Raw genomic sequence first — 24702 nt, 5'->3', positions numbered from 1 at the left:
GCCACTAGGCCATATCCCCAGCTCCACCATTGAAATAGATATTTATCTCTCCTAAACTGATCAAATTAAATCTTAAAAATACTGCCCTTAATGTAAGTTTTTAATGTGCCACATGTTTTTGAACTTTGGTGAGCCAAGCATGATTAATTAAATGAGGTTAAGTTTTTGTATAACATAGTAAGTTATTTATTAAAGAAACAGACAGCTGGGAAAGAGATCCATAATATTACATTCAAATGGCCCCGCTTTAGTGTAACAAATTAGAAACTCCGTGTTTCAATCTATTTGTATTTTAAAACACAAAACTATTCTATAAAGCTGCTCTAAATTGACCATAGGAATAATCATTTAAGAATGCTAAGATGGCTCTAGGACTTTATCTCTAGATTTTTCCTTACAATGATAGCATTGTCAAAAGCGCTATGATAAAAATAAATTCGAGAATGATTTAAAATAGGAAGTAAACCAAGTCAGTTGTAATCCAGTTTTGTTTTTATTTTTTTCAGAACTCCAGAAATCGGATTACCTTGAGTATGCTGGTAGACAGTACTATTTGGGAGACAAATGTCAGGTTAGTTCCTTCTTTGATCAATAGCTTATTTTCCCAAGATTGTGCTTGTAGTCATTAAAATGAGTTGGGCACAGTAGTCACCTATAATTCTTGCAGTCAGGAGGTTGAGGCAGGAGGACTATGAGTTTGAGGCAACCTTGTTCCAGACACATTTAAATGTCAGCTTGATCTATGTATAGTGGGCCCTGTCTTTAAAAAAAAAACTATGAATTGTGACTATAACTCAGTGGTAGAAAGCATTTGATTAAGATATGTAAGACTGGCCCATCCGAGGTGGGGCTCTGTCCCCGCTGGCTGCCGGCCGTGGGTTGCGGCCATGGAACTCACCGCTGACTGCATCTGAGAGAAGCTGCTGAGGGGCCTGGAGGTGGAGCACGTGGAAGTGAAGGACACAACTTTGAACCATTACGCCACCAGCTTCTGAGTCTTCCTCCTGTTTGCTAAGTTCGAGGGGAAGCCACTACTTCAGAGACACTGGCTGGTGAATGAGTGCCTAGCAAAGGAGCTCTAGTGCATCCATGTCTTGGAGCAGAAAACACTGACCCCAGAACAGTGGAGGAAGGAGTGTCAGAAATGAAGGATGAAGTTTGTTCAGCTATTAAATGATATAAATGGAGGTGGGGAGGATATGTAAGACTCTTGAGTTTGATCCCTCATACCAGAAAAAGATTTGATCAAGATTTTATATACAAAATATTAAAGATTTTTTAGCATTTAATTAGATTATGGTGTTTTATTGATTAGTAGATTATAATATTTTATTAGATTATATTTACAAACCTTTGTGATACTTATTTAGATGTTAGGTTCTTCTGGTATGAATTTCTTTCATTGATCTCGATGGGTAGTGTTCTCATTTAAAATAGTAGATATTGAACTTCTTTTGGGGAAAAACATTGTTTTGGTTTTGGAAGAAGCCAGATATGTTAGTAGACATGACTAGATACATTACCTTTCAGGTCCGTTTGAAATTAGATGGAAAATTTTTGAATGCTCACATTCAAGAAGTAGGAAATGAGAACAATTCAGTAACAGTTTTCATTGAAGAACTGGCAGAAAAGTAAGAACATAATAATTTGTTTTTTTAAGAAACGTAATTTGTTAAAATATTGAAGTCTTGTACTCCTATGGCATTTTCATAGTATTAAAAATTAACAGTGTTAGTAAGATAATCAGATGTATCTGTTACCGGCCTAATATTTTACATTATAAAGCATCTGCTAAAATATGACACCTAAACACAGGAATCACATATAAAAATTTCCAAATCCTAGGCAATGGCCAACTTATTACAACTTACTAGGTGCTACAGATTTTTAGTATAAAACTGTTAATCATAGTATTTGAACAGGTAGTTGTTGAGTTTCTCCAGCATCAAAGTAAGCTAGTTCCATCCCTTTCAAATTTAACTGCAATGTCAAAAACAGACTGAGCTCAATCTTTGAAGTCCCAAAATTCTTAATTATTCAATGTCTATAAGTTGAATTCCTAACAAATTTCCAGGTGTTGTTTATGCTGTTAGTCCATTTTAAGATACAGTGAAGTGACCTGGGCACTGGTGTCCCACACCTGATTTGAAGTCAGCCTTGACAAGAAAAGCCATGAGACTTTTATTTCTAGCTAGCTAGCAAAAAAACCTAGAAGTAGAACTGTGGCCCAAGGACTAGAACAAAAAAGCAAAAACCTCAGGGAGAAAGCCCAGGCCCTGATTTTAAGCCCCAGGATTGGCACACTTACCAAAGATAGATTAAACTGAACTATGCTGACATAACAATCAGAAACATAACAGCAGCTTAAAACAGTAAAGTTAATTTCTTGCTCATTTAGCATGTCCATAGTGAGTCAGTAAAGGAAGATCTAGGGTAATATTGGTTCTGTTTAGAAAAATGCTTCCCTGTTTGCATACATTTTCCCATGATTACAGTGAAGGAAAGAATATAACAGACCACTTGCTGGTCCTTAAAAATGTTACATTTTATTGACCAAAGTAAACAATTTCTATAGCATTTGGAGTGGGGAACTAAGATGATATTCTTCTAAGAAGAGGCAACAAATCTTTATGATTAATTAAATCCACCACATATGACAGTATGTACTTCAAATAATTATGGAACTGTACAAACTACTCCTAAATTTTTAAAAACAAACCTGACCAGGGAAGCTAGCGACCATAAGTTTAAAAAATACACTTGGAAATGAAGCATGAGGAGTGGTGATATGAGTACTGAATTAGAGTAAAGTCTGTGTTGCAGTGGCTTCATAATGATCCATTTAACTTTAAGGCATGTTGTTCCACTGGCTAATTTAAAACCAGTTACCCAAGTGACATCTGTTCCTTCCTGGAATGCTATACCAAGTCGAAAAGGAAGAGGTTATCACAAAATGCCTGGAAGCTATGTCCCAGAAATAGGTTTGTATGCTAAAGATTCTTACTGTTTTTCTCTTTTGATAGCCCCTTTTACTTACCAACATTGTACTTTTAAATGTATATTTTATGTCTTCTGTGGTTTCTCAACTTTCATGTTACTAGTATTTTGGGATGATTCATGCGTTGTTGTAGAGAGAGGGTTCTCTTGTGCATTGTAGAATGTTCCCTGGCTTCTATTTGGTGCAAGTGTGACAATCAAATAGGTCATACAAGATGTCCCCCAAGGAAGAGAATGCAAAATTGTCCATAATTGAATAACCATTGTTGTAAGGTGTTGTGTAAACTTAAGCTGGTGTAGATTTTATGTTGCTAATTAACTTGAGGGGAAAATGTTTTTCAAGTCACCAAGAAAATGAGTCAGGGAAACAGCCACACATAGGTAGCCTTTTGAGGAATAGTAATGTAGGTGACAATTCCCCTCCTTATATGTCTTTGGCTTGTTCTTATGAAAAGTATCTGGAAGTTTTAAGGGACCCATGTAGGAGTAAAGAGCTGCTGGATCTTTTATTTTGGTTATGAAACTTACTATTTGTTTGTTTGCCAAAAACTGTCAGAGATGAGCATGAAGCAACGGAAGAAGTCCTTCAAAAAAGGTCGAGGGAAGGAGGGCTATGTGAATATGGCTTTTGGCAGAGGACAACAAATCCCCCCACCTAGGCCCAACCATGGTATGCATTATGGACATGGTCCTCCATTGCAGTACCCACCGATAGCTGGCAATGTTATTTCCAGTGAATATTTTTATCCACAACATTCATCTCAAAGACATGGTCGTGGCTATGGGATGTTGAGGTAAGACTTTGATTTTCATGATAGTATATGTCTTTTTACGAAAATAGTTCCTGGACAGAATTATAGAATTAAGAAAAACTAATTATTTACATACTTTTTATATTCTGTGTCCATAGAGAGTTTAGAGCGGATATATACTTAGTTCTTGTCAAATGAATTTATTGACAAGTTTATATTCTCATGTTTGGAAATGTGAAATACACAGAGATAACTTGAAGATAAAATGCTACCAAATGAGTGTCCTTATGATATTTGCTACCACATACATGGATAAACCTAATACCAGAGCAAAGTTCTTCCTAATTGGTGTCCCCAGAAAGGCAAGCTGATTCTGTCTAATTACAGAGATTGACTAAAAGAGTTAAAGAGTTCCATTTTCCTTTCTCTTTATTTTTTAGGGATCCATCTCGCTTTGTAAATAGACATAACATACCAAACCCTAAAGTTGGTTTTTACCCTGGCCCAGGTAAAAGGTACTTCCAGAACTATGATAACATCTCCTATAGATCTCGGTAAGTAATTAAAGTGTTGAAAGTTAGAAAAAAATGGTTATGTTTGGTATCATTGTTGAGAAATGGTAGTATGGACTAGTTTTTTAAAGTATCAACTTTAATATATTTGAATTGTTACTTAGAAAGTATAAGGAAGGTGGGCACTGCTGGCTCATGCCTGTGATCCTAGCTACTTAGGAGGCAGATTGGGAGAACTGTCATTCAAGGGCAGCTGAGTAGAAAAGTTCACAAAATCCCTTCTCAATGGAGAGCTGGATGCAATGGCATTTGTTAGCTATGCCAGAAAATGCCTGACATAGGCAGATTATGTCCAGGCATGCATTGAGATAGAAATCAAGATGATATCTCAGAAATAACCAAAAAACAGGCACATTGATAAGAACACCTGCCTGGCAGACTCCAAGCCTCAGAGTCCAAACCCTAGTACCTTACAAAAACCAAGTTAGCCAGGCATTGGTAGTTCATGCTTGTAATCCTAGCTACTAAGAAGGGTGAGGTCTGAGAATTGCAGTTCAAAGCCAGCCCAGGCAGGAAAAGCCTGTGATAGTCCTCTTTCCAATTAACTACCAAAAAATTGGAAATGGTACTGTGGCTCAGTGTGGTAGAACACTAGCTTTGAGCACAAAAGCTCAATTCAAGTCCCAAGACAGGCACCAACAAAACAAAACAAATTATTACCATTTCTTAACTTACTTCCCCCTTTTACTTTCCAAATTATGTAAGTTCCTTTAGACGTCACCGTCAGATGCATTGTATGAATAAGGAATGCCAGTATGGCTTTGCCCCAGGATACCAGATTCCCGGTGGCCTGGAAGAAACTATTACTTACTATGAAGTTGCAGAAGGGAATGAGACTGCTTATCCAACTTTACCTGTAAGTGTATCAGAGCTTCACTCATAAAGCGATTTAAGCCTTTTAAAAATTAAAGGTAATGTATATAAATTTTTAGGTTTTTTTCCCCCTGGTGCTAGAGATCAAAAGCACTCTATATTTTTGAGGTATATCCTCAGGTATAATTTTAAGTATTACTTTGAACAACTAAATAAACTTTCATGGCAAACACCAACTTTCCTCTTAGAGCTTTTAAATATTTTTCTTGAGACAATATCTCATTATATAGCCTAGACTGGCTATGAATTTAAAATCTTCCTATCTCATTCTCCCAAGAGTTTGGATTATAAGAATTTGCCACTATACCTGGTGAGAAGAAATTTTTGTTTCCAAATACTATTCTTGGAGAAATGGACAGAGTTAGACAATCTTGCCTCCAGTTTCTTGACCATTACTTCACATAATTTTCAGTTCTAAACTACAATTTGAATTAGTTACTTAACACACTTCTTAAAATTGCAGTTTGTAGTACTAGTGTAGTTTCTCTAAGTTACTTTCAAATCATTGTTCTAACAATTACTGACTTATAAGCAGAGAATTCAAAGTGTGTGTGTGTGTGTGTATGTCTTGGTACAGAACCATGGAGGTCCCCCTACAATGGTTCCTGTTACTTCAGGATACTGCGTTAGAAGCCAAGGACATGGCTCAGGAAAACAGACTTTGAATTCAGTGGAGGGCAATGGCAGTAATGACAATGGTGAGTCATTTAGTATCAAATAGTTTTTAAATGATTATTCTTATGGAATTAGAACATAGGAGCTGTGAAGTCAACCAGAGATTTGGTTTAAGTAGGTCTCTTTTCTGGTAGCTTATTAAAAATAAGAGCTCTAAATTCTCTTTAACTTTGAATATGTTATTTTTTTTGTCTGACTCTATGCATTGTTGTCTTTTATTATGATGATTTTTATTGTTAAAGTAATGTACAGAGGGATTACAGTTACATACGTAAGGCAGTGAGTACATTTCTGTTTTTATTTTTAGTTTTTTTAAATTTTTGTTGTCAAAATGATGTACAGAGAAGTGTCCCGAGGTTTTCATACATTTCTATTTCAGTAGACTACCACATTGTTATAACTTATTTACAGTACTTTGAGTAGAGTGAGTTTTGATTTGGTGAGATATCAGTATGGAAAATACTCCTTAATAGTAATGTACTATCCATAGTTTTCCTTACCATTTGTATAATGTAGGCTTCATATGTGACTACTGCTTTACCTGGTAAGACTTATATGAAATAACTCCTTCCCTCAAAGAAGTCCATTTAATCTGTAATTATTACTATTTATTGGATCTTATTTTGCTATCTGTTCTAGGGTGTGTATTTGTAAGTTAATGAAGTGCTTATTGCATCCTTCTGAGAAATTTGGAATCCCTATTTTATACATGAAAAAAAATGAAACTGATATTGCCAAAGCCATACTTTTTGTAAATGGCAGAGATACAATTTTTGTAGCAACTTTATTGCAATATAATTTATATATTGTACAGTTTACTCATTCAAAGTGAACGGTTAAGTAGCCTTTGGTATATTGAGATTGGCACAGTCACTACCACAGTTAATATTAAGACATTTTTATTCTAAGAACCCCATATCCACTATCATCCACTACCATTTACCTCTGATCTCCTTCCCCCCAGCCCTTGCCAATCACCAATCTGTGGTTCTGCTCTGGACATTTCATTTAAATGGAGATATGAATCCTTTATGAATAGAAGAGAAAGATTTTGAACTGAGATATATCTCTAACCTTGTACTTAACACATACATATCATACAGACACACACACACATACTCACACACACACACTTAATACTTATATTGCCTCTGACCATGAAGTATTTACTTTAACCATTTACTTTTTATGTTTTTTGCTGACCCTGGTACTTGAACTCTGGGCCTGGGTGTGCTCCCTGAACACTTTTTTGCTCATGGCTAGCACTTTAGCCACAGTTCTCTTCCAGCTTTTTCTGTGATTAACTGGAGATAAGAATCTCACAGCCTTTCCTGTCTGGGCTGGCTTTGAACTGTGATCCTCAGATTTCAGCCTCTAGAGCAGACAGGATTACAGCCTTTCCATTTACTTTTAAATAACATATATGTACTGAAAAACTACACAAGATTTAGTGGCTTCAAGGCATTAGGTAATCTGAATAAATGAAATTTCTTGTGATATTCTTCTTTTTGCTATTTATATAGAAGAAAACACATTTTAAGAATTTAATGAGGACAAGAATATCTGACACAAATATGATATGCAAAAACATGCATGTCCATGTATGTTCTTAAAGATCCTTACTGTGATTTTATTCAGATGACTCCTCCTATCTTTTCATTTTTGTCACTATGGGTAGGTAACTGCAGATATACTACTCATCTATTGTGACATATTTGAAGTAACAAAATCTTCATTCTAAACTTAAGTCTTGTTATCTGATTGGATGATAGTGCTATGTTTTTAAAAATCAAATCCAATTTATATCTGTTTGTTTTATTTGATAGAAAACTATAAAATTAGAGATTGACTTAATCTATGTTTCAGTGGCCTAGTGATATTAATGCAAAGTTCATGTTGAGCCATCCTTTAAAGAAAAACTGTACACATACTTTGAAGAAAAATTTGAAGAAAAACTGTTCACACACATACATATATATGTATGTATACACAAACACACACACACAAGAAACATGCTAGAAAACAGATCAGGAAAGAAATTACTTTTTTGTGATGCTGAGGTTTAAACTGAGGCTTACACTTGCTAGACAGGTACTCTAGTGTTGGAGCAATGCCCTAAACAATTTTTAGTTTTGATTTATTTTTAATTAATTTATTGTCAAAGTGATGTACAGAGGGGTTACAGTTTCATACATAAAACAGTGAGTACATTTCTTACCAAACTTGTTACCTCCTCCCTCATTTTTCCCCTACCTCCCCCTGTTCTTCCCCCACCATGAATTGTACAGTTGGTTTACAGCAATTAGTTTTGTAAGTATTGCTGTTGCATTGGTTTGTCTTTTGCCCTTTGTCTCCCCATTTTGATATTTCCCTTCCCTTCCCTAGTTCCAATACACGTATATACAATATCCAGGGTACCAAAGTCAGTTATAGTGATATCAAGGGTAAAACCATGGGGAAGACAAAAGGAAAAGGCTTTTTTTCACATGGTATGTTGAAAATAACAAGAATGACAAACCACTTGTTTCCATAACTTGTAGTTCATTTTCCTTAGAATCAGTGTATTCATATGTACATAGCTATAGAGTTATTGTGATCTTCTGCTAGATTATCCTAGACTTGTACTAGTTAGTTTTGATTAGGTAGTGTTTTGTATCTTTGCCTAGGACTTACCTTAGACCCTGATACTCCTACCTATGGCTTCCTGTGTAGTTGAGACAGCAGGTATAGCTTATTTCTGGTTTCATTATCTATTGATTAATGCTTAAATAACAATCAAGATTATATACTAATTTTGGTCTTGAAAATATGCTCATGAAACTTGAGAAAAAGCAAGTTATGCCCACTGGTTCTGTTAAGCTAATATACCCTATATAAACACATTTTCCACATCACATGTTGAAAGTAATTACAACAGTGATATAACAGTTGTTTCCATAACATGGAGTTCATTTCACTTGGCATCATCTTTTGTGTTCATAAGGGTATAGCTATTGGGCTCTTGTGATCCTCTGCAGTGACTTGCCTAAACCTGTGCTAATTATTCCCTATGAGGGAGACCATAGAGTCCATGGTTCTTTGGGTCTGGCTCACTTCACTTAGTATAATATTTTCCAAGTCCTTCCATTTCCTTACAAATGGGGCAATGCCATTCTTTCTGATAGAGGCATAAAATTCCATTGTGTATTTGTACTACATTTTCCTGATCCATTCATCTACTGAGGGGCATCTGGGTTGGTTCCAAATTCTAGCTATGACAAATTGTGCTGCAATGAACATTGTTGTGCTGGTGGCTTTAGTGTGTTCTTGTTTGTGGTCTTTTGGGTAGATGCCCAAAAGTGGGGCTGCTGGGTCATAGGGGAGTTCTATGCTTAGCCTTCTGAGGAATCTCCATTCTGCTTTCCAGAGTGGCTGAGCCAGTTTACATTCCCACCAACAATGAAGTAGGGTTCCCTTTTGGCCACATCCCCTCCAACAATTGTTATTGTTAGTTTTCTTGATATATCACATTTTTACTGGGGTGAGATGGAATCTCAATGTTGTTTTGATTTGCATTTCTTTTCTGGCCAGTGATGTAGAGCACTTTTTCATATGTCTCTTGGCCATTCTCATGTGAAACTGTAGCTTCTATTGTTGATGATCCTCTTGTATCCCCTTTCTGTGGTTGTACCTGCACTATCTCTGTATCATATCTGAGTACATTGCAAATCGTGTATACAGGTATTAGAACTAGGAAACTGAAAGAGAATACCAAAATTGAGAGACACATGGTAAAAAAGACAAACAACTACAAAAGCAATACTTGCAAAACTGTTTAGTGTAAATCTACTGAACAACTCATGGGGGAAAGGGAAAAGGGGAGGGGGGAATGAGGGAGGAGGTAACAAACAGTACAAGAAATGTATCCAATGCCTAACGCATGAAACTGTAACCGCTCTGTATATCAGTTTGACAATAAAAAATATATATATATATAAATAAATAAATAAAAAGCACATTTTCCTGTTTTTTTTTTTGTTCATAGGAGAATATCATGAAGACTATCTTTACTCATCAGGTCAGTGAGATCTGCATAAAACCTTATACTTGTCATTGTTGATGAAATTTCAAACTGTAAAGTAATGTTTTCTTTTACTTTACATTCACTATATCTTCTAGAAACTGACTATGAAAATTCTGATGTATATAGCACGACTGCATCTACAGCAAACTTGGTAGGTATTTCAAAATAGCAAACCTTAGAAGTGGTGCTGTGACTCAAGTGGTAGAGCGCTAGCCTTGAGCTGAAGAGCTCAGGGACAGTGCCCAGGACCAGAGTTCAAGCCCCATGACCGACCCACCCCCCCAAAATCCCCACAACAAAATAGCAAACCTTGTTAACACCTACTGTATACTAGGGAATTGTTCTTGGAGCTCTACATATAAATGTGTTTAAGTCAGCAAAACACTTTGAGGTTTAGCATTCCCATTAGATAGATAAAATTGAGGTGCAGAGATAAGGTAACTACTTTTATATAGATATTTTATGAACTCCTTTTATAAAGATATTCCTATATCTGTTGGTATAAGAGGAAATTCTAACATTGGCAGTGACATTCTTTTAGATGTTTTTATTACTTTTTTGTACCAGATGTTTTTATTATGATTTTTGTATAAGAATGAGATATATAATTTATTTGCTTAATACAGTAAGTTTGCCTCTTGTTTATGTGCACAGTAAAAGCCTATAAGAGAACCGGTTTAGGGACTTGGTACGATTGAAACTATTCCATTCATGTTTGCCAAGGCAGGAAATCAAAGGTGGTAATTGGTGCACTGACTCTTAAGAGTTTCCACTGCCAATCCCACATGCTATTCTTTCCTGTTTCATTGGCTACAGCAAGTCTCACTGATGAATCAAAGCTTTCTCTTTCTGGAAGGCAAAATGTTGGAAGCATTTTGACAGAATTAACACTATAATATTCAACTTGATTTCCCTCCCATAGGGATAAAAGTGATTTTTATTTTAAGGAAGGCAGCCTCTAAGTCCCACTCAGTGTATTCAAATGCAGAGTTGAAGATTTCAGAGTATTTATGAAGAATTCCGTATAATTGGTCCATCTAGTGTTCTTCCTGAACTTGAAACCTAAAATAAAAAATGCAAAGTTTTACTGTTCCTCAATTTTATTTATTTATTTTTTTTTACGTGAGGACAACTGTTTTATTAAATGAACATTGCTGGATACAATTTGCTCCCAACTCTTTATTTTGAAAACTGTCAAATTTACAGAAGAATTTACAAAGCAATCAAGCAATAGTCACCTGAGCTAGCGATTGCTAGCACAGTGCCTTATTTTTCTATCTCTACACTCTTGCCTTGGTCTGGATTATCTGAAATGTTCAGACATGCAGACTTCAGCCCTACTCCAACATCAGAATGTGCACTCTAAGAACAAAAAGAAGTCCTCTAATAATATCACTAGCATCCCTAAAAATAAAGAAAATGTTGTCTCTTGTGATATTGACATTGCTGAAAAGTCCAAACGGATTCTATATTGAATTTATCTGGATATTCTCTCTTGGTGAATTTGGGTATAACATTTCGGGACGAACCTTACAAAAATGCCCTTCTCAAAAAGACAGGCCTTGTAAACAGTGCTTAACATGTCTCTCCTACTACTGTTGATGCTAGCAACTTTGTCTCAGGAAGCATCTATTAACGTTCTCCAAAGGAGCAACGTTTCATAGAATAGACTGTGTTCCCCAATTTTAGAGTGGCGATGCAGGAGATGAATAATTAATTACACTAGAAGTCCTTCTCAGAATGGGGGAAAATGGAAGAAATGTAGTTTCTGGCCCGTCACAATTCTGAGATTATTATTGTCATATAGTATAGCCACCAAGCTATGCATGGGAACTGTTTTCTGGTTTATTTTCTGGATAACTGGTAAGACCTGCCTTTCTCTGGTGATATTTAAAATTGGTAATTTGGTGGGTTTTTTGGCCTACTACTTCTACCACATGACTGGGGCTCATGGATTGTTTTACTTCATTTGAATAATTTTATTTCTGAGTCATGGTTTCTTTGACTATGAGAATAATTTATGTAGATCCTCTATTCGATCCCTATTAGTTTTGTGTAGCAACAACCATACTTAAGATTTATTTTATAGATATGCTAATCAGATTTGCTCTAATGCTTTGCTTTCTTATTTCTTAGTTTTAATTGATTGTAAACATCTAAACCCAGCCTTACTTTGGATATATTTCCTTGATATATTTTATCTGCATGTGAGAATTTAGTGTTTGTTTTCCATAGTTGAACTTCCTTTGAGGCATTTTTGCTCCAGAGACTTTCAACAATGATTTTGATTCATGCTATGAACCTGAGTTTTTCCTGGTTTTTCTCAAAGTATTCACCGTATACTTTAGAGTTGAAACAATTGTCTTTTCAACCCCATGAGTTACTTTATATTAGGGCCCTCTTTTCCTTTTCATTCCTATCCACAAATTACTAATTCTTTCCTATAAAGGACTGCTGATTACAGTTGGAACAGCATGCTAGTATTTGTTTTCCTAAACGAATTTCCTTAATCATAAATCTTCCCAATAAGGGTTTTTTCCATTTTGTATTATTTATTTTTAAAATATTTTATTGTTACTGTATATAGAGGGGCTACAGTTACATGACTCAGGTGATGAGTACAATTCTTTCTGAACCATGCCTCTCCTTCCCTCACTCTTTCCCAGCTTTTCCCTCCTTTCCCCCTCCCACAAGATATACAGTTCATTTTCCACATAGCGACTAGTGACTACCACTGTTGTATTTGTTTTATTTGATAGGTAATTGGAGATGGATGTCTAAGGGACTTTCCTGTCCAGTCTGGCTTCCAACCTTGCTCTTCAGATCTCAGCATTTTTTTTAAATTTTAGGAGTTGTTTATAACTACTGTGAAATCCTCATCTCTGTACTCTATTCAAATATTGTAACAAATTAGCTTAAATTTTTTAATTTCACTTCGTTCAACTAAATTTCTGTGTTAAAGTCTTTTCAGGACAAAAGACCTTGTTCTTTGTCTGCTCAGGACATTTGTAGTGGGTCCAGCAGCGGAAGTGGATTTTCCCTTTCCATTGCCTTTAGTCAGCTATTTGTGTTCCTCTAAGTATTATTGTATCTTCTACTATGCTACCTGCTTCTCACTATTATATGTATTGGCCTTTTACTTATGGCCACTGTAAACCTGTCATTGAATCAATACTATATTTACCTGTCAGAACCACCTGATTTACTGAGAGCTTAATTTAAAGCTCTTCTATAGAATGTGTACTTGAGATAAAAAGGTAACTTAAATTGTAGACTGAATAACATTATCTTGGGGAAAGGAAGCTATTGGGAAGTGTGTCTTGGACAAAACCTATGAATTGCTAAGTTTAGAAAACAGATACAGAAGGAATAGACATGGAGGTGGGAAAAGCAGGAGAATGTACTATTTTGGAAGCTTTGGGAAGAGAACATTTCAGTGATCAGTCAAGCCTTATTTACTGCCTATAGGTCAAGCAGCATAAATATTAACAAGGTTAGTTGTTAATGCAGACAAGTGTTGACTTTAAATGTGATATCAGGGGCCACAGTAGCAAGACTCTGAACCCACAGTGAAGTGGGTGATAGAGAAACAGAGGCTGCCAGTGAGGACAGTGAATTCAGATAGTCTTGCCCAGGCATGGTAACTCATACCTATAATCGTAGTTATTTGGAAGGTGGGGCAGGTTGTTGTTTAATAGTTATCCTTGGGAGAAGTTAGGAAGACCCTGTTTGTCTAGGTATGATGGCATATGTCTGTCATCCTAGCAAGGTGACAGGCAATAAGTAGGATCATAGTCTAAGGCCTACTCTGGGAGAGAAAACTGGCCTCAGATCGTGATATTACTACCTACTTGTAGATAGGCCTCAATCCTATCTAAAGAGTAATCTAAAACAAAAGTAAAAGAGCTACAGGTATTGCTCCAGGGGTGTAGGACTTACTAGAGGCCCAGAGCTCAAACACCAGTCCCATGAAAAAGAAAAAGACTTATAGCTCTATATTGTATGTTGTGAGAAGGCAATATGATCTCTTAAACCATATGGCCTAAGTAGAAAGTGAAGCCTCAAGCAAAACTGTGGCCTCATGCAGTCGCAAAGTTCCATAAAATGCAAAGGGCCTATTTTAAGAAACTTTGTGCGGGGAAGTATGTAGTATATGTGGATATGCACACATATGTACATATATACTGCACAGATAATGTGGGAGTATACATATAATAAATGTAAATATAATACACATATGTATTATATATCTCTGGAATAGTATGCAGAAAATCCAGGGCTTACCTTTTGTGGAGAAGGTAGCTAGGCAGATGGATATCAAGTTAGAGAGAAACTTTCCATTGTACACATATTGATGTTTGATTTTTAAATTGTATTAATAGTTACTGTTTCAGAAAGAAATGAAAGTTCAATCTGGAATCTTCTCAAATAAATAGTTTCCTTTATGTGGTATTGATAGAGATTGGCTTCTTGTTTTAGTTAACAATACACATTGTTCCTTAAAACTTAGGATCGGATAAGAAGTTAATATCTTTTGTGAAATCAAACTTAAGAGTCCTGAATTTTCTTCTCTTTATAAGGTGATAAGAAATTCTGCAGCAACTGAAAATTCCTGTGCTACTCATGTTCCAGCTCCAGTCTTAGCTAACTGTGCAGCAGGGGATCAATCTAGTAGTACCTCATCGGTTTCCTCACAGAATTCTATAAAGCCTGTATTTGTTACTCCACCTACAGATGGCAAGCCAGGTAGGTTATGAGAAGTTGCTTATTTTGGGAGTCTCTTTTTGATGATTAACATGTACACACAGCCATTTTGGTAATCAGGTATGTTCAATTTCTATAGTTAAGTTTGTTTAATATTTGTGTTTTCTGTCATGAGATTTAAGAATCAAGGTTTAAGTTCTTTTCTGGTAAATTTTACTGGCAAAATTTTGTACCTCTCATTTTCTTGTTAACTAAAAGTACTTGAACTAGTTTCTAAAACGTTAAGTTCAGTTTTATTATTTAAAAATCGACACAGGCATGCTTTCCCATTATAGGATACATTTCTGAATATTGGCTGTAAATTGCTTTCTTTTTAATGAACCATAGCCCCAAGAATCTTGTAATCAAGAATATTAGGCATCCAAATGAGATATGGACTAGAATCCTAGTTTCATTAACTTACTTACAGTATACTTTTGGACCAGTTATCCTTTCTTATGTATGAGTTTGGGAATACTAACAATACCAATTCTTGAGGTTGTGGAATATCAGTATATTAGCAGTTCTTGGAAGTGGTGCAACATCAACATAGCTTTTCAATCCGAGTTCTGCTATAAAAATGGATTTAACAGAACCAAAACCCATAGATAGTATCTTGAATAAAAGCAGGTGACATGGTATGCTCTCAAACTTCTAAATTTAAGCAGATAGGGGCAAACCGCTATTCACAAAACTTGCACACTGTCAGGTGTGTGTGGGAACAAGAAGATGGAAGTTTAGAGAATGTTGCTGTGTTGGCTTGAGAATATGAAGAAAAGAGTTACTAAGATTTACTGGAAAGTAGAGTGGCCATTTGGAAGCAGCATCTGAAACTGGGAAGGGACTTGATCTGTCCAATGCTGAGTGCATAAATGAAATAATAAAAGGATTGAAAGGCTTAGTGCCGTCAAGCCACTTTGAACTCACAGAAGTGATCTGTCTGGGCTCCTTTTCAGGATTTTTTTTTTTTTGGGGGGGGGGCCAGTCCTGGGCCTTGGACTCAGGGCCTGAGCACTGTCCCTGGCTTCTTTCTGCTCAAGGCTAGCACTCTGCCACCTGAGCCACAGCGCCCCTTCTGGCCGTTTTCCATATATGTGGTGCTGGGGAATTGAACCGAGAGCTTCATGTGTAGGAGGCAAGCGCTCTTGCCACTAGGCCATATTCCCAGCCCCTCAGGATTGTATTTTTTAGTAAGGAAAAAACCACTAGGAATGGACTGAGAATTCATCAGAATGGGAAAGAGTGTATCCAGATTAAAGTTGGACAGACCACAGTTAAGGAATTATAAATATCAGACATGTTTTTGAACACCATATAAAATCAGCAAGAGTGTTCTGTGAATTTAGAAAAGCTACCATTTATCCCACCTCATTCAAAAGGCCATGAACAAATACCTAATTTTTTGTTCATTGGGGGGCTTGAATGGAGCGTCTGGGGTGTCCCTGAGCTTTTTCCCTCAAAGCTAGTGCTCACCACTTTGAGCCACAGCTCCACTTCTCCTTTTCTGGTGTTCAGTTGGATGTAAGAGTCTCATGGACTTTACTGCTTGGCCTGGCTTTGAACAACGATCCTCAGAGCTCAGCCTCTTGAATAGTTAGGATTATAAGGCATGAGCTATCAGTGTCTGGCTAAGAAAATATCTTAAGGAGGGGGGAAAAAAAGCAGAATAATATTGTAGAAGAGGAAAACATGTTCGAAATTTGACAACTAAAAAACCCCTAAAATCTCTAAGAAGACTTCCAAAATGAGATAGATATTAATGAAATGATATAAAACTATTACTGAATAATAGAGTCACAATTAGAAAAATTCACAAGGTGACAGAATTCAGGAAAGACTTGGAAAGAAAATATCATTTCAGACTGTAAAGAGCCTGAGTGTGTGTGTGTGTATATGCTTTAAGAGGAATACAGATATAAGTAAGGGGAAATCTAAAGCTAAATAAAAATCAAAAGTAATTCAAGAGTTAGGAATGTGGCTTAGTGGTAGAGTGCTCACCTAGCATGTATGAAGTCCTGGGTTTGATTCCTCACTTCCATATAAACAGAAAAAGCCAGAAGTGGTGCTGTGGCTCAAGAGGTAGAGTGCTAGCCTTGAGCAAAAGAAGCTCAGGGACAATGCCCAGATCCTGAGTTCAAGCCCCAGGACTGGCATTTGAAGAAAGCTGAAGAGAACGGAACAAAGACTCTGAAGGCATAATTACAAAAAAAAATTGATTGAAATTTTAAAAGCTCAAAAAACTTTGAAACATTCCTAAATAACACTTATCATACATGAGAGCATTCACTCAGAACAAGCAGCACCAGGATAGTCTAGTAAAATTTCTGGACTTGAAAGACAAAGAAAATTCTTTGAACTGAACCAACTGTGAAATATAAGAAGAAATTAGGGGCAGCATGTAAGAATATGAGAACAAGATTTCCATAAGCACTTCTGAAGAATCTGGTAGTGCTGTGCAGTTAAATAAGGTATTCACTAGCCACATATGGCAATTTCATTAAGTTACCATTAAATAAAATAAACTTCATTTCATACTCTCATGAGCCCCAAGCCAGTGCTCAACAACCCATAAATGGCTTGTAGTCACTTATTGGACAACACAGAGTAATTTGCACTATCATAGAAAGTTGTTTGGGCAATACTATATTAAAGAATGAACTTTTTACTTTTGAATTACCAAAAGAAAATTAGAAGCATTCATGGAAGAACAATGTCAATATTAAATACACGGATACCTGTAGACTCAAGAGGTCTAGGAGGCTGAGAACCTACTATGTAATAGCCTTATATTTGGAGAAGAAAGATAAGCCTTTTTTAAATTTTGGGTGCTGGTCTGGGCTCGGGGCTTGATTATTGTCCCCGAGCTTCTTTAGCTCAAGGCTAGCTCTCTACCACTTGAGGCACAGCTTTAGTTCTGGCTTTTTTGGTAATTTGGTGAATATAAGAGTCTCACATCCATATGAGGCACTTGTCTGTTGTATGGCTAGTGAAGATCTTCTCTCAATCAGTGGGCTTTCTGTTTATCTCACTAGTTATGTCCTTTTCCATGCAGAAGCTCTACAGTTTAATGCAACCCCATTTATCCAACTTTCTTTGATTTGTTGTGTTTCTGGGTCTTTATTAAGAAAGTTTTGACCTGTGCCAAGAAATCCTAGTGTTTCCTCGATTCCTTCTTGTAATATTTTCAGGATATGTACTTAGATCTCAAGGTCTTTGACCCATTTGGAATTGATTCTGGTGCAGGACGATATGTAAGGATCTAACTTCATATATATGGATAGCCAATTCTGCCAGCTCCATTTGTTGAAGAGTCTGGCTTTCTTAAATCTTTATCAATGACTAAGTGTATGTAAGTCTGCAGGTTCATTTCTGGGTCTTCAATTCTATTCCATTCGTCCTCAAGTCTGTTCTTGTGTCAGTAGAAAGCTGTTTTTATTACTTTGTAATACAGTTTGATATTGATACCTCCAGTACTGTTTTTCTTGCTAAGGATTGTTTCTCCCTAAGGCTGGCTTCAAACTGTGATCCCTAAACTCAGATCTCAGCTTCCTGAGTATTTAGCTAGGATTACAGACAATGGGAAATTTGAGATAAGATATGTAAAACATTTTAATGTCTTCAATAGTCACATTAGATTCTTTTATCTAGAGTCTCATTTTAATTCTGAGAGTAACAAATGAGCAGTCATCATCTATGTCCTTGTGAATCAGAATTCTTAGGGGTAATACAGGCATTTTACCCTTAAACATATAAGTGTATTTTTAAAATCACTTCACTTGAAAGCAATAATTATCAGAAGCAGTAAATACTCCTGCCACCCAGTTTTTGTAGTCTTAAAATAGCATATGCCATTTTGAAAAAATATATAAATTTGTGGGGGAATTCCAGGTTTCAGCAGGACATGTTGAAGATGAACATTGAACCTCATAGCTTGGAAGCTTTCAAAGAGTTTAGGGATTCGAGTCAGGAGCTACCTTTATATGTGGTGCTGCAATTTGGCTCAGGTATTCACGATTGCTAGGCATTTGAGCCACAACCCCAGCCCCTTTATGCCGCAGTTATTTTTTGAGAAGAGTTTTAGACTTGCATGGTCTGGCCTCAGACTGCAATCCTACCTACATCTCTCATATAACTGGATTTGCAGTTTTAATCACCAAGCCAACTTGTTTTTAGACATGGGGTCTAACTTTTTTTCCAATTTATCCCAGAACTGGAATTTTTCCAATTTCCATGGGGATTACAGGCATGAATCACTGCATTCAAGGTATCAGGAGCTTTTGTAAAGATGTTTCCACAGTTCCAATTGAGCATCAATAATGATAAATTGTAGTAGATTAAAACATAACAAAGCATTGAAATTTCTCAGCTCTTTTTCTTTATTGTCAAAGTGAAGTATAGAGGGGTTACAGTTTCATATGTAAGGCAGTGAGTACATTTCTTATCTAACTTATTAACACCTCCCTCATTTTTCCCTGCCTTTCCCTCCCCTTTGCTTGAGCCTTTGCTTCTTTTTTTTTTAATTTTTATTATCAAACTGATGTACAGAGAGGTTACAGTTTCATACGTTAGGCATTGTTTACATTTCTTGTACTGTTTGTTACCTTGTCCCTCATGCCCCCCTCCCCCCTCCCCCTTTCCCTTTCCCCCCCTGAGGAAGGACTTGGAAAAAATTATACTAAGTGAAGTGAGTCAGACCCAAAGAAACATGGACTCTATGGTCTCCCTTATTGGGAATAATTAGTACAGGTTTAGGCAAGTCATAGCAGAGCATCACAAGGCCCAATAGCTATACCCTTATGAACACCTAAGATGATGCTAAGTGAAATGAACTCCATGTTATGGAGACAACTGTTATATCACAGTTGTAACTACTTTCAAAGTCCCATGTGTATCTGTAGCTTCTATTATTGATGATGTTCTTGTATCACCTTCCTGTGGTTGTACCTACACTATCTCTGTAATCTTATCTGAGTATATTGGAAACCGTGTATACTGGTATTAGAAGTAGGAAATTGAAAGGGAATACCAAAATTTAGAGACACAGGGTAAAAAAAGACAACTACAAAAGCAATACTTGCATAACTGTTTGGTGTAAGTGAGCCTTTGCTTCTTTTTGCTCAAGACTAGTACTCTGCCACTTGAGCCACAGCGCCACTTCTGGCCATTTTCTATATATGTAGTTCTGGGGAATCTATACATAGGCAAGCATTCTTGCCACTAGGCTATATTCCCAGCCCATAAAATAATCTATCTTGATAAAGTAATTATCTCATGTATTTGTTAATGTAATGAGAGGTTGACTAACACAGATTGTAACAACAGTAAGACATTACCTATAAATGTGTCAGTCCATAGTGATCAAGTCTCCTGGATCATGTTCACCATACAGAACATGTTGACCTACATGAATAAATGATGGACTAAATTTATACTTTGGGAAGCTCAGCATGTTCAAAGGATGCAAATTCTTTAAAAGAAATATTAAGAATATTAAGAAGAAAAATATGAAAGAGATGGAAGAGCAACCAATAAATTATAAAAGATTGAAGACATCAAAATTTTAAGGACTGACAAGACTGAAAAATCATCTAAGGATGCACATTTAGGTCAGAAAACTAGAAAGTTGAGAACCACATGTGTGTTACTGTTAAAGATCAGGCTAATCATTACTGTGAGAGGGAGAGTTTTTTTTTATTGTCAAGGGACTACAGTAACATACATAAGATAGTGAGTGCATTTCTTGTAAAACTTGTTACCTCCTCCCTTACTTTCCTCCCACCTTCCCCCCTCCCCAACCCCCTCCCCACACCTGGGGAGAGTGTTTTAAGAGGAGAAAATAGAAATTTTCTGGAGTAGCTGAAAGGAGGCTATTTTTGGTTTTGGTTTTGTCAATAATAGGTTTTGAACTCAGAAACTTGTTTGCTCAGCCGGCATTGTCAGTTGAGCCACATATCCAGCCTAGGTTTTTACTGATTATTTTGGAGAGACAATGTCATGGACTTTTCTACCTAGGATAGCTTGAACCATAACCCTGGCTCTCAGGCTCATGAGCACCTATGATTATAGGAAGGTGCCATCAGTGCCTGGGAGGTATTATTTCTTATCCTGTGTAATATTTACTGTAAACTAACTCATTAACGAAAACATCAGATTTACTTTCTGTATTTGTTTCAGTTAGAAGTAAAAAAAAACCAACGTTGTATACCTGGAGCAAAGACATACTATCAATGATAGAGTTTTCATTGGAGATGTCATTGTAGACTTTGGTTTTACTACTTGCTGCTAATGCAGGGAAAAAACTGGCTGGTTGCTTCCAGTAATAGTGTGAGCTTACAAAATGAAAAAACAAAAACAGGTAAATCAGCCACTGTAACTCTTGTATGGAATCATTCAGTGTATTCTTTAAATACCAGTATTTTTCTAAAAGTGACTGCAGCCTTCATTTTGCATTTTGTTCTTTAAATCACTTCCAAGTCAAAGATAGATTTAGTTTAACATTTTTACTGCATTTTAGTAGCTTTTATTCATATCAGTTCCCCAAACAAAAAACAAATGTTTCTTGCTTGGTTCATCATGTTTCTTTGTCAGGCCCCTCCCCCTCTGCTTTAAGTTAGGAATCATCTGACATGTAGCTTGATATAATGACTGCTTTTAATGTAAGTCTTTCTCATGGGTATTAAGTCCTATCAGCTTCAAACTTTTGAATGTGGTAGGTAATCCTATAGTTTTTGCTAGTACCAGAACTAGTAACTTATTTTCTTCTAGTACAAAATTTAAGGAGCATTAAAAACTCAACAGTAATCACCATGGGCAGTAAATTTTTTGATGTTTGTGGGCTTGAACTCAGGTGTTGGGTGCTATCTCTGAGCTCTTTTGCTCAAGGCTAGTGCTCTACCACTTTGAGCCACAGCTCCACTTCCAGATTTTGAATGGTTAATTGGAGAGTCTCATGGGGAATTTCCTGCCCAGGCTGGCTTTTGACCATGATCCTCAGATCTCAGCCTGCTGAGTAGCTATGATTACAGGCATGAGCCACCAGATACCAGTGCTTGTCTATAAGTAGTATTTTATTTTAATTCATTATTTTATCTAGCTTTCCACAAAGTTAGAAAATTTTACTTCCATTGTTTCCTATTGAGTTTATGAAACCATTATTAAATTAGAATGAAATAATCTTTAGAGAAATTGGAAATTATGAAGTCTTTTTCTTAAAAAGCTTATTGTTACAGTATTGTACAGATTTCTTCTGTGATTCTCTCAGTACTATGATTTTTAAGTTATTTTTGTGTCTAGTAGTTGCTTAATTGGCTATTTTACTTGTGTTACGCAATGTAATATGGGGGTTGAAAGCCTTGCTCATTTGGTAGAGAACTAGCCAGTGGGCCAAAGCATCATGTATGGAGATTGAGTACCAGTCTTGGACCAAAAAAAGTATAATTTGTTTTCAAGTGTCAGTTTTAAAGAAATAAGAACAATTTTGTTGGAAGCCAGTTCACAAAAACAATATATACAAGTAGAGTTTACTAGTCAATATTCTGAAAATTAATTTCTTCTGAAACTATAAAAAAGTAGAGGTTTCTAAATGTGTATCACCATGCAAAAACATTGGAAGTTAAAAAAAATTCTGTTTAAATTTAGTAATATTCATGTCTGGTTAGCTAGTTCTTCAATTTTTTTTGCCAGTCCTTGGGCTTGAACTCAGGGCCTTGGCACACTACCACTTGAGCCACAGCACCACTTCCAGCCTTTTCTGTTTATATGGTACTGAGGAGGGCTTCATGCACGCTAGCCAAGCACTCTACGACTAAGCTACATTCCCAGTCCCCAGTTCTTCAAATTTTGACATGCATTATACTGTATAATGACTACCACAACCAAGAGAATTTTATCACTTCTCAAAATTGATCATCAGAATATGGATTACCATAAGATACCAGATCTATTACTGCTAACTTATAACTATATGGAAAGTATAAATACATAGAGTAACAAATCCAGCTTATATGGACTGTTGCCATACGAAACTTTAAAGCCAAGTTGGTGGCATATGTCAATATCCCCAAACTTATTTGGATGACAGGACTATTGAGAGTTCAAAGCCAGATATAGCAAGTATTCTTTCTCAAAAAAGCAACAGAAAACAAGAAACAAATCACACACTATAAAATCTATACTAAATTCAATGCATTCTGCATTTAATCTTCTAGAGAATAAGAGAAAATTTTACCACAGCAATCATGTCTGATACTTTAGTTTCTGAATTGGCCAAAATGAAGGGCCGTAGCATTTATCATTTATCATTTGTCAAAAAAATTGAACAGGGCTGGGGATATAGCCTAGTGGCAAGAGTGCCTGCCTCGGTATACCCGAGGCCCTAGGTTCGATTCCCCAGCACCACATATACAGAAAACGGCCAGAAGCGGCGCTGTGGCTCAAGTGGCAGAGTGCTAGCCTTGAGCGGGAAGAAGCCAGGGACAGTGCTCAGGCCCTGAGTCCAAGGCCCAGGACTGGCCAAAAAGAAAAAAAAAAATTGAACAAATTGACCTGGCATATATTTATTTGTCTCTAGCCTTTAGATTCTGTACCTCTTAGAAATGGAATAATCATGTTTAGAATTTCCTGTATTCCTCAGATGTTACCAAAAGATCTTCAGCAATTGCTGATACTTGTAATCGGTGTAGTCTCTTAGCTTCTGTATCTTGTGATTTCAGAGTGTCAAATTAAGTCAAATCTTAAGAATTAAGTGTTTGTTGATCGTGCTGGGAACATAAGAAAAGCAAAATACTGCTTATAAGATGTTATTGTTGTGCATTGTTTTTATTATTTCAGTAGTTGTACAAAGGAGTTACCATTTTAACAAAGCAGTTAATGAATAAAATAAATCTTGATCATTGTTACCCCTTTCAACATCCCCACCCATCCTTACCGTATGTTTTGTTTGTTAGTAATTACTTCACTATCCTCTCTATACTACTTTGCTCCCATTCTAGGTGTTGTGGCCTCTCTGCCACCACCACCACCTCCTGTACCACATCCTCCTCCCCCTCTTGAGGTAGGAGACGCTTCTAACCTAGCACCACCACCTCCACCTTATTCCTGTGATCCAAGTGGAAGTGATCTGCCTCAAGGTAAGCATGTTTTCTGAGAGTTGGATAGGGGATATTTACATTTGAGATTTATGTGGTAGCTACTGGTAGAAACAAAATGAAAATTGTTAAGAACATAATGCTAGGGAAATGACTAAGGAACTGAGCAGCAACTGAACACTGAGTATGTTTTCTACATATTCAACAGTAGGTTGCTTTGATGCATTGCTGGGGTTTTTGTTGTGTTTTGATAGCTGCATGGCTACTCAGAAAAACATCCTCAAATGTACAACTTTTGTCAACTGTTTTTCTTGAAAAGCAGGAGTCACTGAAGTTTCCTTCATTTCTTAAATTCTTTCACAGGTACATGAAATTGTTACAATCTTCAAGATTTTGGATGATAACTGAATTGTGAAAATGTGGAGGCTCCAAAGGTTCTAATCTCAAGATATTTATTATATGAGATAGGGGTTGAGGTTTTTATTTTTTTCCTCCTACTATTCCACCAGTACCGTTTGTCAAAATGATTTTCCTTTCCCTGATAGAAAACTTTGGTGTTTTGGTCAAAGCCGAAATAACGAAAGTGCTATTATATTTTTGAGCTCTGTGATTTAACTTTTTTTTTCAATCCTTATGCTAGTGCCCCAACCATGTTCGTTGTGTTTTTTCTTCCTCTTTTTCCATTACAAGGCTTGAACCCAGGGCCTGGCCACTATCCATGAGGTTTTGTGCTCAGTGCTACCACTCCACCACTTGAGCAACAGGTCCACTTCTTTTTACATGAATAATTGGAAGAGTTTTAATAAAATTCCTTCCCAGGCTGGCTTTGAACCATTGTCCTCACATCTCAACCTCCTGAGTACCTAGAATTACAGCTGTGAGCCTACAGTGCCTGGCCCACAACTGTTCCTGTAAATTTTAAAATTGAAGTCAGGCAGAGT

The 24702-nt window shown here is 36.5% G+C and overlaps 1 protein-coding gene and 1 pseudogene across 1 annotated transcript in view; both read left to right on the top strand.

The window, feature by feature from the left end:
- Nucleotides 1-24702, top strand: part of Alg13 (ALG13 UDP-N-acetylglucosaminyltransferase subunit) — a 69815-nt gene that overhangs the window by 33984 nt on the left and 11129 nt on the right. The window contains 11 exon segments of the mRNA XM_048335601.1: nt 507-571; nt 1531-1631; nt 2854-2987; nt 3551-3791; nt 4190-4303; nt 5027-5177; nt 5772-5892; nt 9894-9926; nt 10028-10083; nt 14513-14678; nt 23666-23803. Coding sequence (XP_048191558.1) covers nt 507-571; nt 1531-1631; nt 2854-2987; nt 3551-3791; nt 4190-4303; nt 5027-5177; nt 5772-5892; nt 9894-9926; nt 10028-10083; nt 14513-14678; nt 23666-23803 — 1320 coding nt within the window.
- On the top strand, nt 888-1518 carry LOC125343288 (annotated as a pseudogene).

The sequence above is a fragment of the Perognathus longimembris genome, chromosome 28, assembly GCF_023159225.1.
Source record: "Perognathus longimembris pacificus isolate PPM17 chromosome 28, ASM2315922v1, whole genome shotgun sequence".
NCBI classification, from domain to species: Eukaryota; Metazoa; Chordata; class Mammalia; order Rodentia; family Heteromyidae; genus Perognathus; species Perognathus longimembris.
Note: the sequence above shows the minus strand (reverse complement) of the source record. Positions and strands in the feature narration are given on the sequence as shown.